Source organism: Vigna unguiculata, chromosome 8 (genome assembly GCF_037176805.1).
Source record: "Vigna unguiculata cultivar grain cowpea cultivar isolate G323 ecotype 2 chromosome 8, ASM3717680v1, whole genome shotgun sequence".
Classification (NCBI taxonomy): domain Eukaryota; kingdom Viridiplantae; phylum Streptophyta; class Magnoliopsida; order Fabales; family Fabaceae; genus Vigna; species Vigna unguiculata.
Window position 1 is genome coordinate 4,003,431 of NC_140799.1, and position 17,959 is coordinate 4,021,389.

Genomic DNA, 17,959 nt, shown 5'->3' on the forward strand with positions numbered 1-17,959 from the left:
AAAAGGAAAATGAAACAAGCAAGAGTTAAAAAAAAACTCACAAATATCTAAAAAGAATAATTAATAATTCATGTATATCCATGCTAATTATTAGTTAGTTCATTAAAATTTCTGATAGACATGAATTTTAATTTTGGGTGTTCAAATTTAAAGATTAAAAATATATTTAATTCAACAAAAAATAAGAAAAACTCTGAATAATTTTTATTGTTGCACATGGGTTTGGCTTAATTCATAATTCTTTTTATTCATAATACGAAGTTCTAATGAAGGAAATATTTATAAATAAAATTAATTGTTGTTAGTAAAATAAAATAATACTATTGCTTTATTGAATTAATTAGTCAAAATCAATTTAATTTTTTTTAATAATTGAGTTATGAAGAATATAATACATTAGCACACATTTCCAAAATTTATTAAAAACTGATACACTTATATAAAGAGCCTCGTTCCATTTTGTAATTTTTAATGGATATAAAAAGCAGTGTGAATTTATAAATATTTTTTTAATACAATTGATAGACAATTACATTCCTTAACTATGCTCTGAAAAACTTATTTAATAATAAATCAATGTGCATATAATACCATTGGTTAAAAATATAACTCCTTAAATGGATTTTAGTATTTTAAAGAATTACATTTCTGTTAATTAAAAAATTAACAGTAAACTGTTTTTTTATTAATAATCTCGTATAGTATTTTTATTACAATTTTCAGATAATGTTTTTATTTATTATTTTTTAATTATTGTTCCAACACCAACTATAGCTGTCAATGTTCAAATAATAATGTGAAGATCTAATATATTGAGTTTAAAGATAATAATGTAATATACCTATTATAGTGTTCAAATAATAGAAGTCTAAAGAAATGAATAAAGTATTTAGATTCTCTATGATTTCCAAAGAAAGTGTTCGGTTTGTGCAGTTGTAAATCCAACTGTTATAATCAATAAAAGTTAACTTTAAACATTTATTCAATATGAAACGAATAATTTTTTAGGTGAGATTGTAGTTTTCATCTTATAATATTTATTTCTAACTTTCGCTATAATTAAAAAAGAAAATAAGATATCAATTTAGAATTATGTTTTTATTAGTTATTTTATGTTTAGTAAAACAAGTTAAACAATAACTTATGAATAAATTATAAGTTATTTTCGTTACTTTTCTTACGGTAAGACCCACTTTTCTTTTTGTGTCTTTTTTCTTTAAAGGGCTGTCCCATCTTGTGGGCCTAAGGGCAGGTCCAAAGAGAGGATCAGACCTGATATGTCCCAATCCTAATCCTGTACTTTTCTCGTAAAATAGAACCCTTGTGCCTCCTTGAGCAGCCGTACTCTCTGTTAGGGTTTGCCTCCTCGCCGCTTCCACGTTCGCTCAAGCTGTTCTTATCCCACGTAAGTATTTCCGATCCATACTCTTTCCTTCTGTTGGGTTTTCGTATTCTCAGTTGGGGGTTCACCGTGATAACCCTTTTTGCAACTATTCCACCGTTCATTTCAGCTTCTAGGATCTGCTCTCTAAACTGTGGTGCTCGTAGTCTAAGAGTCGAGGTCTTTCCGCTAGCTCTTTCCAAGTAAGGGAAGCTAGACCTTATTGTATTTTTCGTGGGATCTGCCTATTTTACGAGCTTTTGAGGATTTAATGGTCTGTGTGAGAATACGAGTGTTTGAGAATGCATGTTTGAACTGTTTGGATGTGTGTGGCTGACTGTTGCACGAGAAAACAGTGGCGGGTGCTGGTTTTCTCGCCCAAGCGAGCTAGTCTCGCCTAGGCAAGATTATCAGAGGCTCGCCCAGGACCTTCTCACTCGAATTGTTGCCTAGGCGACTTGTGTTCTTTTTGAGCGAGGAGTGCTCTCGCTTAGGCGAGAAGGAACTCACCTGAGCGAGACCTCGCAGAGTCACTTGGCCCCTTGTCGCGCCCTCGTCTAGGCGAGATGGGATCCGCCTGAGCGAGAGGGTCCCTCTCGCCTGAGCGAGCTCTGCTAGCTTGGGCGAGGCAGCGGGCAGGTTTTGTTGTTGTTGTTGTTGAGTGGTCCGCTGATGTGTGGTTTGTTATCTACTCCTAAATGTTTTACAAGAGGGGTTGTGTGATGATGGCATGATTAATATCTTACATTTGAAATGGAAATGGCATGTTAGTTGATTGGGTATGAATTGAAAAGCATGGGTTGTATGAACTGTTGATTTTGCATGATATTATTGTTATGAGAAATTCTTGGTTGGTGGGTGGAACATGTTTAAAGTATGGGTAGGGCATAATTTCATGACTCTTGTAATGAGAGATATTGGTGGCGCCTCATCGGTTTGACGTAATCCCATGGATCCTCTTAAGGGGAGTCCCTGGTGGTGCCTTGACAAAAGGACGTAATTCCACGGGGGGTCGTGGTGGTGCCTCAGGGCTAGGCCGTAATTCCACGAAGGCCGCGTGGTGGTGCCTCCTGTAAGGGTATAATTCCGTGAAGACCTCGCAGTGACGCCTCATTGCTAGGACCTAATTCCACTGCCACGTGGTGGTGCCTCAGTTAAGTATCCGAATAGTTTAATCTTAGGGTTTTATATGGATGGGTATTTCACATTGGGATGACTGCTATGTATGATTGAATATGAATGGTGTGTTGTGTGCCTGTATGATGACTTTTCGCTAGCTTACCCTTTTGCTTACTTGTGTGTTATGCGTGGTCTCTTCCTTTGCAATGATCATCAACCTTGTTGATGTGAGCAGATGTGAGAATCCCTGACAGTGGAGATGGTAATAGGAATGCTGCAGCTTGATGGATTGAACGGGTGTTGGGCCCCACATTACTGGAGGATTATATTATTTATGTTTTCTTGTCCGATCAAGACCTAGTAATTTTAATTTTGTTCTTTTCAGTATTTTGTTCTGGTTGGGTCATGTGGGGCCCTTTCCTTGTAATCCGGGTATAATGGACGTATTGTATACCTTTGTATCCAAAACTCTGTACTCTCTGAATATTCATGTATGTGATGAATGTTTTATTGATTGAGGTTGTTCAGTTTTTGGCACGTTACACTTACTCGAAGGTAATTTATAATTTATAAATTAAAGACAACGTTAAAAAAAGGAGCTGAGGGAAGTATATATTAAATACATTTTTTATCCTTTTATCCTTCTAAGTTATATATATATATATATATATATATATATACTTTTACATTTTTTTATTTGATAAATATTAATAATAAAATGAAGAAAATAAAAAATCACATCTCAAACTCATTTAATGACTCAAATATTATACTACTCTTATCATTATATAATCACCTAAAGCTTACACGTGTAAAATAATTTAGGAATACATGAACCAAATCAAATATATGAAAAAAGTTCACAATTCTCAACTAAAATCAAATCTACCAATAGCATGGAAATGACATAATTTACTATAGGTGCACACTATTTAACTTAATTATCAATTGCCAAAATTAACTTATAATTGTTTTCATACAATTTAAATTAAATTAATGTAAATCAACAAAGATATAAAGATTAATTGATTTATCATATTGACTCTCAATTACAAATACAATTTGCATCATTAAGATCTCAAGTCTTAGCAATTCAAAAATATTATAGAATCTCGTAATCTTAATTCATTAATCAAAAACTCAAAACCCTAACAATCATTATTTACACAATGGATCAATGTAAAATCAAAACAAGCACCACTTTTAAAATCAATTAACGTATGATTACTTATTTTAGATGCTCATAACTCCTTGAAAGCATTATATATGGCACTATAAAAAAATTATTAAATAACAATTAATTTATATAAAAAAATAGTTAATTATTATATTGATTAAGTTAGATAAGTTTTTAACAAATTTAAAATTATTGATATTTAAAATAATTTTTATAATAAAGTTTTATAATTGGTTTGTGAATCATAAACTAAATTGACCTACAACATTAACTAATAAAATTTTAATTATTTAATAAAAAATAATAACTAATAATTAAAATATTAATAATTAATGTTAGAAACTAATTTAAATTTTGATTCTCAGGCGAATTATAATCTTTTATTAATAATAGAAATTATTTCATATTTCAATAATATTTAATTTATAAATTAATGTCTAATCTAGTTAGTACAATGACGAATTATTTTTTGTCTCTAAATTATTATTTAATAATTTTATTGTTGTGTAAGTTGTTTTGTCCTTCCTCCTAGAATTATAGAAGAAAAAAACTTAATCCCTATTGAATAAACTAAGGTAAGACTTTTGAAGACAAATCTCACTGCATTCCTACCTTCTTCTCTCTTTCTCTAACATTTTATTTTGTATAAAAGTATTTTTATTTTATTTTCTAATTCTAATGAAATAATTTAACTAAGCCAAATAAATATTTTTATATTTTTTAAGGAAATGACATTAAACTTTATGACAATTACAAATTATTAGATTATATTTGAACGATTGGTATTAAAGAAATGTATGAAAGTAGCCCTATTTAATATAGTCTTAATTATTTATTGTAAGTCGAATTTACAATTCATATTTTTCACAATAAAATGTTAACATTTCTGTGTGTGTGTGTGAAAATGAGAGAAAGAAGTTAGTATCTCATGAGAAATTTAATTATATGGTCATGCTTTCATTTATATGGCCTATGAGTATATGAGTTTTTACTCTCCCACTTTCATCTCTCACATTGTATGGTTGAAATCTGTTTATCACACTTTCATCCATAGACTAGAGACTAATATACAATCAATTTCATACATTACTTTTTATACACAATGAAATAGTAGAACCCTAATTAAAAAAATGTGTTAGACGAATCACATAGAGATGGAGTACCATGTTTTTGTGCTCAATTATTATATGACTAAATGCGCCAAGGAACCTTGTCTCTGTGTGTCTCATCCCAATTATACCAACAACTGTCCATTAATTTCCCTTCATCATGCAACCAAAGTCACAACATTGATCATTACTCTTGAACTAAAAAACCAAAAGAAATAAAGTGAGTTTTCTTTTTATCATACAATTAAAATAGGGTAAAGGAGGTAGAAGATTCCATATATATATATATATATATATATATATATATATATATATATAATTAAAATAGGGTAAAGAAGAGATGAGACCAAATTATAATATACAAGTGAGTGCAAACTTTATCTTACAAGTTGTTTTTTTTAAGATTGAGTTAGACTTAAAGTTTATATTTGAACAATGTATTAGAGTCATGTAAGGAGTATATCTATCCTAATGAAATTTCTTGATTGTTTGATTCATATTGTTCCTCTCGGTATCATACTATTAACAAATATTAATCTCACATACGAAATATGTATCTTTTAGCACGAAAGAGATTTGTTAGTGTTTCTACTTATATCGTTTACAAATTAAGATATAAGACAATTTAAATACTCATTATTCTTTCTATCCTTTAAGACGTCTTTTAAGAATAAAATCGTGACAAAACACAAATAATACCTCGGATGAGAGGTGATTAACCCTAACAATACCATTAGGCGAACTTGGGATCGGAATAGTTAGTGATTTGTACATTATCTAAAGTTAAATTATACTATATATATGTGGATGTAAATTTTACCATATTAGTCAGAAACCGATTTTTTTTTTTTTAAGATTGAGTTAAATAATGTTTCCGTAAAAAAAGTATAAAATATTGAGAGAAGAAAATACACATGATATCCATCCACCAACATGCAGAATACTTCATTTTCTGTCATGGTTTTCTCTGATGACAGTGAATTAGAGACAAATTCTTAAAGCTATACTGTAGAAGTGCAATAATTTTTGATATATAGTGTGAAAACGGAATAGAAAACCTTTTGGTTAGAAGATTTGGAACAGTGCTTTAACCCATGATATTGACAGAGTAGTGTGTTGTGTTGAGATAGTGCAGGAGTGGGGGCATGGTAAAGATAGTATAGTGCAGTGGTGGGGATGACTGCAACACCGCCACACTGAGCCAATAGACATTGGCGTGCACAGTGCAGTGCACACCACCAAATCAAAAGATGTGTGGATGAATGAATCAATATATGTTTGTGATTGATTCTACCACATGCCTCCAAATCCAACTCACATGCCTCACTCTTCCATACACTTTTCTACCCCACCACACCTTTTTCTCTCACGCCAAATTATTTATTAATTAATTCCAAACCAATTACTTAATCATCCTCAAAATGGTTTCTCACAACACCTAGCCATTGTACCTATAATGGGTGCTGCTACTGCTTTTGTTGCCCAGTTTCCAACACAGTTTTTCATAAGGACAAGTGTTACATTGCTAGGGTTTCGAATCAATCTCCCACTTCCCTCTTTGCAAACCAACCCCATCCACACAATGTGCTTTCTATATGTCAATCACAATTTACAATATTATTTATGTAAAATAGATGAAAAATACTTTGTTTGGACTAATTGATGAAAACTGAGTTAAAAGTAAAATATATTTGTTTATTATTTTTTATTTTTTATTTATTATAATAAGGATAAACATAAATATTAATAGAATATATATTTACTATGTGCTTTAGGAAAAAATATCTCAGAAATAAATTCATTGGAAAATGATATTTTTATCTGTTTATGCTATTGTGGTTTGCGTAAAGTAGAAATGGGGGAATGTATCTCATCATCTTTTGAAAGAAAAAGTATTTGATATATATTGCTACCTTTTTTTCGTATCATTATTTTTACTCCATTTGTTCATTTCTTTTCCTTAAGTTACATTGTTGTGTTCCAACTATGATTTGTTTTTCTCCTTAATCTCTTTCTCTTTTAGGAAAATATAAGTATTGGATTGCTATGATTTTTGGATCTAAAAGGATAAACGTGCTACTCCAAAAAGATTGAGATCTTTTCTTTTCTACCCCTTACCAAAAAAGTAATATTGAGATCGAGGAGTTGCCCGTGGTAGAAGAAGATGCTCATCGTAATCGGTGTAGATGATGCAAGTGGCCATTGTTTTTTATATATTATCCACAAATAAAATAAAAAAATAAAAAAAATAAATTATATTTGTTTGATTTGTGTCACTTCATGTCTCTTCAAACACTTGGAATCAACAACCACGTAACCATGTCCTTCTCATGTGTCCACCAAAAAAGGGCAAGTCCAAAACCTTATTTTCATAGGGCACTTCCCTATTGGGGAAAGTTTTTTATTTATCATGCCCTTTGTGGAATCCCACCTCGTATCATCATTCCAAATGGTACTATATCTAGCTACAGTTTCTAGTATAAGATATGGTCATTATTAGGTTCACATACCCCAAATATGACCTCAAAATTTGTTCACCGATCATGCATGCTGCTCAAGGCGTGAAACTGAAACACCCCTATCATCTTAGGGCACTATTACCTTAACTAATTAATCCATTTTACCAACAATCATTGGCTAAACTTCCTCAAATCACGAGGTCATAGATTGTATATGTTGATTCAACACCTGAACAATATATAGATAGCTAGCATAAGAAGAAAAAAAATAGTTAAAGAATTCCACACATTTTAAGATAAATATATATTATATATATTCACTATAGTTGATTTTTTTTTTCATTTTGAATTTATGTTACGTATACCTTTTTTCAGAGAAAGCTACAATCTTGTTAGATACATCTCGTGAAGATTTTGGAAATCAAGCAAGAGAACCAAAACCTCACAATTGTTTCAAACATGTCATCTCAATCTTTCTTGACATCTCACACCAGCAAACATTAGCAAAAGGAGATTGGTTTGTGATAACTTGATTAACTATGATTAAAAGACATAACGTTTCACTATGTCTGGAACATCCTTAATTATCTTGAAAACGAGGATAAGAGAAAGAAAGTCCGAGTGAAGATGGAAGAGAAAAGGGTTTAATTTTGATGCAGGCATGTGTAAAAGTGACATAAACAAAAATGTTACAACTGGGGCAATGTGTTAAAGGCATATAAGAGTAGCAGAAACACAGATGATGCACTTAGTGAACAGCGATAGGTTCGAAAATTGACGTCAATGATTTACTTTGCATCAATAATTAATGTGTTAACAAATGTAAAGCATAAAGCAAATATACTTTAAACTGCTTTAGCGCCGCATTAGATTTTTGCGTTTGTGAGTGTATTCAGACGTCGAACACTTATTGGCTGGTTTAGCTCGTGAACAGCAATTCCACTTTTTTTTTTTTTTAATTTTCTCCCTTAATTCCTTCTTTAATTAAAGGAAAAAAAGGAACCTGCCATTATACTTCCATGTGTTCATCTGCACAATATTATTCGTAATTAAAACCATGAATATTCCTACAAGATGGACAACAATAATGCTGCACTTGAATAGTTTTTGACATGATAATTCAGAGCAAGAACCTTTCTCATTGACTTTCTGTCGTTCATAAGAAAAGAATCGTTAGATATAACTCATCGTTTTTTGAATATATGCTTAATCATACACTCACATTAATTGCTGTAAATACTATATATATATATATATATATGTCTGTATCTATATGTATATATATGTATATGTATATATGTATGTGTGATTGTATGATGTATATGTTTCTAGCAGCTTTTGTGACGTGTAGAATTCATGATTTAACTTTCAAAGATGGAGCAGTTAATCCTAGCTAACAATCTCATCAATGGGAAACACTCACAAGCACTTTTTCAAGGACTAATCCTGCAGTAACTAGCTAATTGTTATTTAAGAACTAAACAAGAAAATAAAGGTGTAATTAAAGGATTAATAATGATATCAGATGGTGAAGAAAAAGACAAATGATGGAGTAATTAATATTCGTTTGTTACAAAACCAATTCTTGAAGAGACCTGAGAAACATGATTAGAGGTAAATAGATTTAGAATGTGAAGATGCCTTTAAGCTAGGGCTTATAAGATAGTAGGTAGCAGCAAGGAATAAAATGAACTTGTGGTTGGGGTTGTTGCATATGGATGTAGAGATCATAAAGTTAGTTCCTTTTTTTCTCTTCTTTTCTAATTTCTTTTTCCATACATAAATTAAAATATTATAGATCAATGAGCAATGAAGATAAACCCACATTTATTCCGTGCATACGTGATGCAACATTTCCTCTTTCTGGCCCTATATATACCCTGCATCCCCGTTCAGGTCTTCACACAAGGGCAATTGATTTGTTCCATTAGAAAGTGAACTTGTTGTGTTGAATGTTAGAGAAAAAAGGGTGTTAATTATTACAGAAAAAACTGAATGTTTGTTCTCTCCCTTCGACCCTCATCCAATCCATTGTTGATTCTTATGCAGCAATGATATCAGATTTCAGTAAATGAATGCAGATTAGGGTAAAAGGGAGGTGACAGAAGAGAGTGAGCACACATGGTACTTTCTTGGATGATAAGGTTTCATGCTTGAAGCTATGTGTGCTTACTCTCTATCTGTCACCCCATCTTCATCTCTTTCTTTCAATCCTCTTGTTCTTCACTTTCTGTTAATATATATATGTATCTGATTTTTGTTTTCACTTTCCCTTCATATAAGTAACCCTAAGGCTCGTGTTGTCATATCATTCAGTATATTATGCTTTATGGGCATCTCATTCCATGTCTCAGGTATGTATTGCTGGTTTCCACATATGGATTTTTCTTGATTAGCATGCAGATTTGAAGTGCATCAGTTTCCTCAAGAAAAGTAATTTTATTTCTGTTTTCGCTTATAGAGAGCCTACTTTCACAGATACAATAAGTATCTGTAACTCTAATTAGTTGATGAATTTTGATCTTGTATGCTCTCAGTTAGCCTCAGTTTAAGAGGTTAATCACTGAAAACAGTTTTATATTTTCATCTGATGACAGTTTAGACACAAGATTCTATTTAAAACCCATCTTAATTTTCGTTTATTTTACTCATGAATTTACCAGATTAACTGCTAGGGTTTTGGGGATACTCAGTTAAGAAGAAAAATTGATCAGCAAAGGTATGGATTTTGTGACGGAAAAATGGGATTCTTTGTAGTAATGAACATGGTTTTACAGAAGTATAGATTTAACTGAAATTAAATCTTGATTTTGTTGGTTAGGTTTTATCTGGTATATATATGTATATGTACTCATCTCTCTTTTCTTTATTTTAAATTTTGGGATTGAACTCAGAAGGATTTTTGCAGTTGAATTGAAAGTTATGAACTACAATCTTTCAAAAAGGTAATTTTTTTTTTCTGGGATATGCACATAATCATGGATGGATAGTTTATGCATTTTTAACACGCACAGTACTCTATACTATTCATATCTCTTTGGTATTATCAGTCCTTCAGAGTATTATATGGGTTATGTCAGAATCTGATTTTTTTTTTTTTTTGTAATGGTTGGAGTAATCAATTTAACTCCACGACCTTCATGGAAGTAGTGAATTTCCACATTTCTTTACTTTTACTTTAGTTAATCCTATGTCATCGAATTTAACTCTATGCGTTTCTGTGGTTAAATTAATTCAAGTATATTGATTGTCTCCCTATATATCAGATACTTTAGGGTTCTAAAACACAGTAATTTAATGAGTATGAATTTTCATTCCCTGACATTTGAGTTCTATGCCACTTTCAGGTTGTAAAAGGTCTTGTTGATGAAATGGAGTGCAAACAATTGAAATCTTCCAGAAAACAGCTTGGTGGGAAATTAAAACAACCATATGTATGTTCTATATATTTAGGGTTGATAAAAAAAGGAAGAAAAAAGAGTTATGGGGAAAAGGGAATGCCTAAATGATAAGTGTGTCTGCATATTTAATTTTTACCTGCACAATCATGTAATTGTAATTAATACTCTGATCAAATATACATGCACCACTGCATGCTAAAATTGTACAAACTATGCTAATTGTGTATAGGGTTAGCTTTTATATGTGTGTGTCTGTGTATTAAGGGTACGTGAAAGAGCAATAGTTTTAATTATTTTTTCTGCATTGATGTGTGTGTTTGTCTAGATACATTTCATTTCTCTGACAAAAGTAAATTATTATTAACATAATTCCAAGTTAAAACAGAAGTATATGTAATCTAGACTTATTACATGCATAAACAATAATTATAACATAAAATACAACATAATAAAAATGAAAGTAGTTAATCTTTATTAATGAGAGTGAGCTTCTGTATGTAATGAGAATTTCATCTAAAATAAACAATTTCCTGAGCAAGCACCATTAATCTTTGAGCTGCCATTGCTTCCTTTCTTTTTTTAAGCATGAATTCTGACCTGATAAGGCTATATATATGTACTTCTTTTTTGGTTAGTAGATTAATCAGATTATTAATAATAACTATCTTATACACAATGTTGAGCATATATATATATATATTGGAAGTAATCATGTAACTTTTTAATACTATCAATTCATTATAATATGACATTAATTAATGGCAGAATGTGGCCTTCAAATACTATAATTGATTTAGTTAAACACTTTATGATATGAAAATTAACAAATATTTAAAAGGACGACTAAAAAAATTTAAATACTTTTAGATCCGTATTTGCTCTTAAGAAGCACAGAGAAAACTGACATACTTATTTTCTTGAGGTCCATTAAGCTGTTGAAGATTAAATATACATTGCCTAATATTTAAACAAAGAAATTTTCAATAGAACAGTACTGCTCCCCTTATTGTAATGTAAAGGTAACCCTATGCAAAATATATAATATATATATGTATATATATATATATATATATATATATATATATATATATATATATATATATATATATATATATATATATATCCAAAGAATATGTGTGCATGCAACCAGGAATAAGCTGTTCATTGAACATGAACATACTTTTTAGTCTTTTTATAACAAAAGAAATAATATATGCTTTAATTTAAATAAAAAGTGGATGTGCAAAGTGATGAATTCAATGGACAGTTGCTTGAGTGGTCCTTGTTTGCATTCTGAAAATTTAGCCGTACGAAACGAGGTAAGTTCATACAGAAAATGATTACACAAATTGCTAGAACTTTAGTAAATATAATATTTCATGGATGAACAATTGGTCATTTTTGCTCTGATTTATTCTTTCTGACAAATAAATTTGAATCCAAACAAGTTCTACCTGAATTTATCAAGCGCATTCTAAGTTACTCTTAAGCAATAATGTTTGCCAAAGACGTGATACTCTATTGAGGTAAAGATTTTTACTTGTTTACCAATGAAAAATCACTAAAGCTAGTTATCATAAAAATGAACAATCTCATTGTATATACATAATCTATAACTGAAGTAAAAAAATTAAAAACTTTTACAATGTTAGTACATTCACACTAAATTCAAAGTAGAATGTTTAGAGAAAAATCATTTGAGTTTGTGTTACCATGTAGAATCAAGAAGCTCCAATTTAGAAGTTAGAACTGTATCATACTTGTTGTCGCCAATTTTTGCTAACGATTCCTCTTAAATGACTGAAAGATCTTTGACTAATCTGTAATTAACAATCATAATCACTCACAAAAAGTAATACTTTTGTATTTCCAAGAAAATGATGCAGGGTATACATAAACATCATGTGTCCATATGCCAATGCCTCCATGTGGGGAGCACAGCAACAAAAGTATATAAAATTAAGAAAAAGAAAACAGAATTCTCTTACAAAACCCCTCATCAAATAAAAAACTTGTACAATGAGCGCAAGTAATGAATCAACTAGGAAGTTACACTCTACTTCTTGTAATGAAGGAAGAATCAAGAAACCAATTTGCACTCAAGCTACAAATGCTAAACTCAATCAATATCACTCCATGCAGAAGAGCAAGATGTTCAATGCTGTACTAGGAAGATCATCTTTTAAACCATTGTCAATAAACCAGTTGTCTATAATGCTATGTGACAAATTACTTGAAGTTTCAGCAGGCCACTTGTCAACTAATCTAAACCCGAAATGTGCTGCAGCAGAAAGCAAGGTAGGTTCGTCTACTCGGCGAAAAATGTGGCAAAGAATAAGTGCAGGAACATTACCATCTTCATGGCTTCCACCAGTGGCAATGAGTTCTTTGGCAGTTGCAAACAAAGGCAATATGGCTTCAGGAATGTATGTCACATCTGTGCCAATGATCACATCAAACCCTCTATTGCTCACTACTTCCTTTATGCTTTCTATGTGGTCTTTGTTTCCCCACTCCAATCTTTTTGTGGTTAGTTTAGTCAGCAACGATGGTTCAATGTTGGATGCAACATTTTTGGCCAGGAGATCAAGTGCAAAACCATCACCATCGGTTGCAACCACTAGATCAGCATCTCTTGCCGCAATCATTGAGCAGATACCTCCGCTGCCACACCCCAACTCCAACATCCTCTTTCCTGCAACAATGCTGGGATTTTCTGCAAGGACAGAAGCCATCAACCGCGCCGATTCCCACAGCATCAAACCCGTTGACTTGCAGGTATGTTGGTACTCTTTTGAAAGTAAACTAATCTTGAAATTCCAGCCTCTAAGGTTGATCTCAATGATCTACAGGAAAAACTCAGGTGATGAAAAGTGGACACACTAATATGTTGAAGAGATAAAAATCTAAATAAAAACATCAGTATAAAAAAATAAGCCAAAGAAAGCTATCGTTTATGACATATATGCAACTAATAAATAAAAATTGAGAATAATACTGAAGGAAATTTCGAAAAAGAAGTCATTCAAAAGTTGCTAAAAGGAGAAAGGAAAAGGCCTTGATATGCAAATTGTGTACATCTGAAAGAACTAACCTCAGATGGGATACGTTCAGATACTAAGAAAAATGATTCCATGAAATCTGATTAATTTTTGTTAGAACTAAAGGATGAGTAATGATTGAGCAACAGTGAGAACTTTACCTCGTACTCACTGGAAGGTAAGAATCCGAACATGTCCATTGCCACACCCTCAGACAAATCAACTGCAGAGTCATTTAAACCACCATTCAAATTATTTTGCTTGATTTCCTTGTCGACATTATCACTATCAAGATTATTGGCCTCAGCTTCTTGGCTTGAAGACAAGTTGGAACTATCTGATACACGAAATACAGCTTGGACCCATCGACTAAAACCAAAAAACAAAAAGGGAAAACAGAAGTACAGTCAATGTGTTTGAATGTGAAGGAAAACAAATGGAACCTCATCTTTAAAAGTATCATATATGATAGAAAGCATTAGAAGTTCAAGAAAGCATCCTACATGATAGGCTACCTAATGTAAAAACACAACTCTTAGAACACAATTAATACCATATAAAAATGACCAAAATGAACTTGTGATAAAATATATTACCGATTCATTATCAACTCCCTTGAGCGGTTCTCAACTTGTTTGCAGTATACATGGAGTTTGTCAACATCAAAACCATTTTCTTTGAATAAATTTGTCAAGAACTCATTTGAAAAATAGTAAGCGCGCTGGACAGGAAACAAAGGGAATAACTTTAGAAATGAAGAAAATCACCAAGTTACAAGTTAAGATGGATCAAGCTGAAAACTTACGGTGCCGTCACCTCTAACATAAAAATTATCACTGATCTTTTGATCCTTGGTAGAGAACCTTTCCTGTAGAGCACAAAAATAGATACAGAAACTGTCAAATACTTAAATAAAAAGAAATTCATCAACCAAAATTTGATAGTCAACAGTTTTCCTTTCCAACACCAGAAATGCTAAAATTGAAATGGTAATTAATTAGTTAGATGATTCACCATATTTTAGTTAAGGAATAATGGTCTAAGAGTTTCAAATTAAATGAGGAAGATGTAGTATTATAGTATAGAATTGCCCCACCTCGGTATAAACATAGCTAAAACCAAAAACTAAAGAGCTTAATATTTAAATCATTTTAATATTGAAAGTTAAAACAATAAGAACTATATTGGATTTTGATTTTCAGATCAGTATCTCTAGTATCACTATAAGTACTTTACGTAAAAATTTAGTAAAAATGGATACGTTGTGGCTTTTCTGGAATGATCTGAATATTCATGATTCTTTTTTCCCTCCGGTTGTTCTAATTTGTCAATAAATTTGTGAGACCATTTCGTTGATTCCAATACAGTTAGTCCTATTTTTATTTACTGTTTTTTATAAATAATTATCAGAAGAAAATAAATTAGATAATAATTGCGCGCTTTTCAATTTTCTGTGAGTTAAAAAAGTAAAGTGCAATAATAAATCCACCTGAGCAAGGTCCCCAGTAGCATAGTCTCGGAACAACACATATCCATCTGGCTGCAATTGGAGAAAAGGTATGACTTTCATCACATGCAGACGAGTTATCTCCAGCAAGAACTCTGGAATATATAATGCATTCTTTCATACCTTGATAACTTTTCTAACATTTTGTAAAACTAGAGGCATCTTCTCTGGAGACACTGCAGACAACATAAATATCTGCTTACCATGTCAGCTACATAAACAACTACTAATTGCCAATAATAAGAATACAAAAACTATCTGAAATAAGGCCAGAAAATGAAAGCTTGCAACAAACAAAGCAAATTTGATCACATAATCAGTCCAATCTATGTTCAGTTAAAGATTTAAACTGCCAATCAGAATTTCAGATACCATTGTAACAATATCAACTGAAGATGGAAGAATCTCTTTGCACAGATCATCAGCTGTCAAATCAGAGACAAAAGCACTAACATGGGATTCCTTGTAGTCTTCGTGTGTCTGCAAAAAAAGAAAGCAAGATTGTTCTCACTAGATGTATCTAATAAAAAAGTATTACAATTCATATTTTTATAACAGAATAGATAAGCAATACAAACTCGTCTTTTAAAACAAAATAAAGTGTGCCCTTTTACCAAAGAAAGAATTAACAACTACTAAGGCTTAAAGTTAGCTGATTTGTAGAAGAAGACCACCACGTGGAACATTCTAAAGAGACAAAAGTTGCAAAATTCCACCAACATCCTAATGAATAACCTGTGTAAAAGATGAAGTTTATTTCCACAATGTATACCAATAATGTGGCATTAAACCGCAGATTAGGATGATTCCTCGATGTCTGTCTATTTGGAAAAACGTGATTCACATTAAGTTAATTACAAAAACTTGTGTGAATATACATTTCTCTGCATAATGAACCTGACCAGAAAGATCCACATTAACAGATCTGTTAAGGAATTCGAAAAGGGTAAAAATAGCAGGGAGATCTCCATTATTGGACCACAAGTAAATCATACAAGTAAACTTGATATCATATATAACCCAAAACCTTAAGGCATTACGTTATATCCCTCAAATTGTAATTTTTACAGCATATGAGACTTCTTACTGACACTTGCACAGACTGAATAAAGATGCACACAAGATAAAGACTGAATAAGGAAGCACGCAGCCAAGTCAAGTCACATACAAACACATATAGAAATAGATGATGATTGGACACAGATTTCAAAAAGGAGGTTTCTAACCTGAACCAACTCAACAGCTCGCGGTGAGAAATCACATGCATACACAAAAGCATCCGGATATGATGCTATCACCGGAAAGATAGTATTTCCAGCACCACAGCCAACCTGTTTAGCACACACCATGACTTGTTAAGAAACTTACTAGGCCAAGGACCTCATGGAGAGGATCGTGAACAGAAAATGAACTGTGTCAATAAATAACCAGTACAAATTTCGCAAGTGACAAGTAGAAGTGTAGAAAACAAATGCAGGAAGGTTCTATCTGCTATGGTTCACGCAAAAAACTTTATAACAATCACATTAATCCAATTATAACATTGTGGCATGCGTGTATGCTCAACATTATAATTCCTGAGTAATTTAAACAATTATAAAGGATAAACTAATAAAACACAGAAGCATAAACAGTATGATCAGGAATATATACCTCCAAAATCACTTTCTTTCCTCCTCCCTGAAAATTAAAAATCCCTTAAGCCATTACAACACCATCCAAAACACATAAATAAACAAAGATGGTATTTCCTTTCACTCACAGAAAAGTACTCGCCCCATTCCTTATCCAAGTAGTGCCGGTCTTTGAAAAACTGAAAAAAGGTATTATTACCAAAGTCAAATTACACAACAAATTCCATGGGAATTAAACAATTAGAGTAAAGTTATCCAGTTACATCAAAAGACATCACCAACAAGAGGAAACCAGGTATACTGGATAATACACAAGTGAGCAACAAAATTTGAATTAACAGAGAACACAAACACAAGTACTGAGAAAGACTAACCCTGTCCTTGTGGCGCTTGTAGAAAACATCCCAATACCTCTTGGCCTCTCTTTCATACTTTTCTGCAAAGAAAAAACAAAAAAATTAAACTTTTTTTTCATTTCAATGGAGGAATTTCAAATGGATAGGGAATTACCTCTCCAGAAAGGTGAGACCCCAGAATTTGTATTGGGATAAATTTGCAACCTTTGGGTTTGGGGTGGAGATTTTTGCTCCCCTGAAGCCATTGCAATGCCTACTTTGTGAGGTTTGCTTATACACAAAGAAGCGTTAGAAGAACAAGTGAGATCAAACATCTGTTTCAATGAAACTGGATTTGTGCAAACACTTCAAAACCTACCTATTTGGGTTTCTTCCGGCATTTGGTAGCGGAAAATACACTTTCAGGCTTCGGGGTTTATACATTCATTAGTTAATCAATTCTTTTATTATTGAATCTAAAATATAAGAAAACAATGTCTTCTTGTAAAAGATCCAAATATCCCAACTTACATTCTTGACAGCTGTCTTATTTTTAGGTTTTTGGTAATCTGTCCATTCTCATTTCCGTTTTTGACGAATGTACCCCTATAATTAAGCTTCGATTTCATTCGATTGTGTGGCCAAAGAAGTCATTTTCGTTTTCCCGCCTTAGATGGAGGAGTACCGCATGATTTGATTGATTTGCATGGATTAATTAATGAGCTCAGTTGCTTTGCGATCAAAGTTCATTGTTGTGTATTTTAAAAATTGTTGCAGCTGCGTTCTTTCCTTCTTC

General features: G+C 31.9%; 1 protein-coding gene and 2 long non-coding RNA genes across 4 annotated transcripts; 2 read left to right on the plus strand and 1 right to left on the minus strand.

The window, feature by feature from the left end:
• The first annotated feature begins 1,273 nt into the window (after window positions 1-1,273).
• Window positions 1,274-3,027, plus strand: LOC114193131 (uncharacterized). Its single transcript, XR_003606226.2, has 3 exons — window positions 1,274-1,405; window positions 1,512-1,584; window positions 2,736-3,027. It is a non-coding gene; the product is annotated as an uncharacterized LOC114193131 (long non-coding RNA).
• Window positions 3,028-8,848: 5,821 nt separating this feature from the next.
• On the plus strand, window positions 8,849-10,950 carry LOC114195371 (uncharacterized). Its single transcript, XR_003606475.2, has 2 exons — window positions 8,849-10,190; window positions 10,593-10,950. It is a non-coding gene; the product is annotated as an uncharacterized LOC114195371 (long non-coding RNA).
• A 1,535-nt stretch (window positions 10,951-12,485) lies between these two features.
• Window positions 12,486-17,665, minus strand: LOC114195343 (S-adenosyl-L-methionine-dependent methyltransferases superfamily protein). 2 transcript variants are annotated; one of them, XM_028085770.2, is made up of 13 exons: window positions 17,543-17,665; window positions 17,339-17,454; window positions 17,203-17,264; window positions 16,957-17,007; window positions 16,848-16,874; window positions 16,421-16,525; window positions 15,567-15,674; window positions 15,318-15,389; window positions 15,177-15,227; window positions 14,493-14,555; window positions 14,284-14,408; window positions 13,849-14,056; window positions 12,486-13,492 (listed from the first exon to the last, which is right to left on the minus strand). In XM_028085770.2, the coding sequence occupies exons 1-13, from the start codon at window positions 17,605-17,607 to the stop codon at window positions 12,776-12,778; spliced, it is 1,770 nt and encodes a 589-aa protein (XP_027941571.2). In that variant the 5' UTR covers window positions 17,608-17,665; the 3' UTR covers window positions 12,486-12,775. The 2 variants fall into 2 exon arrangements, with proteins under 2 accessions (XP_027941571.2, XP_027941572.2); XM_028085771.2 differs by having other exon boundaries at window positions 17,339-17,437; window positions 17,543-17,579.
• Between the last annotated feature and the right edge of the window lie 294 nt (window positions 17,666-17,959).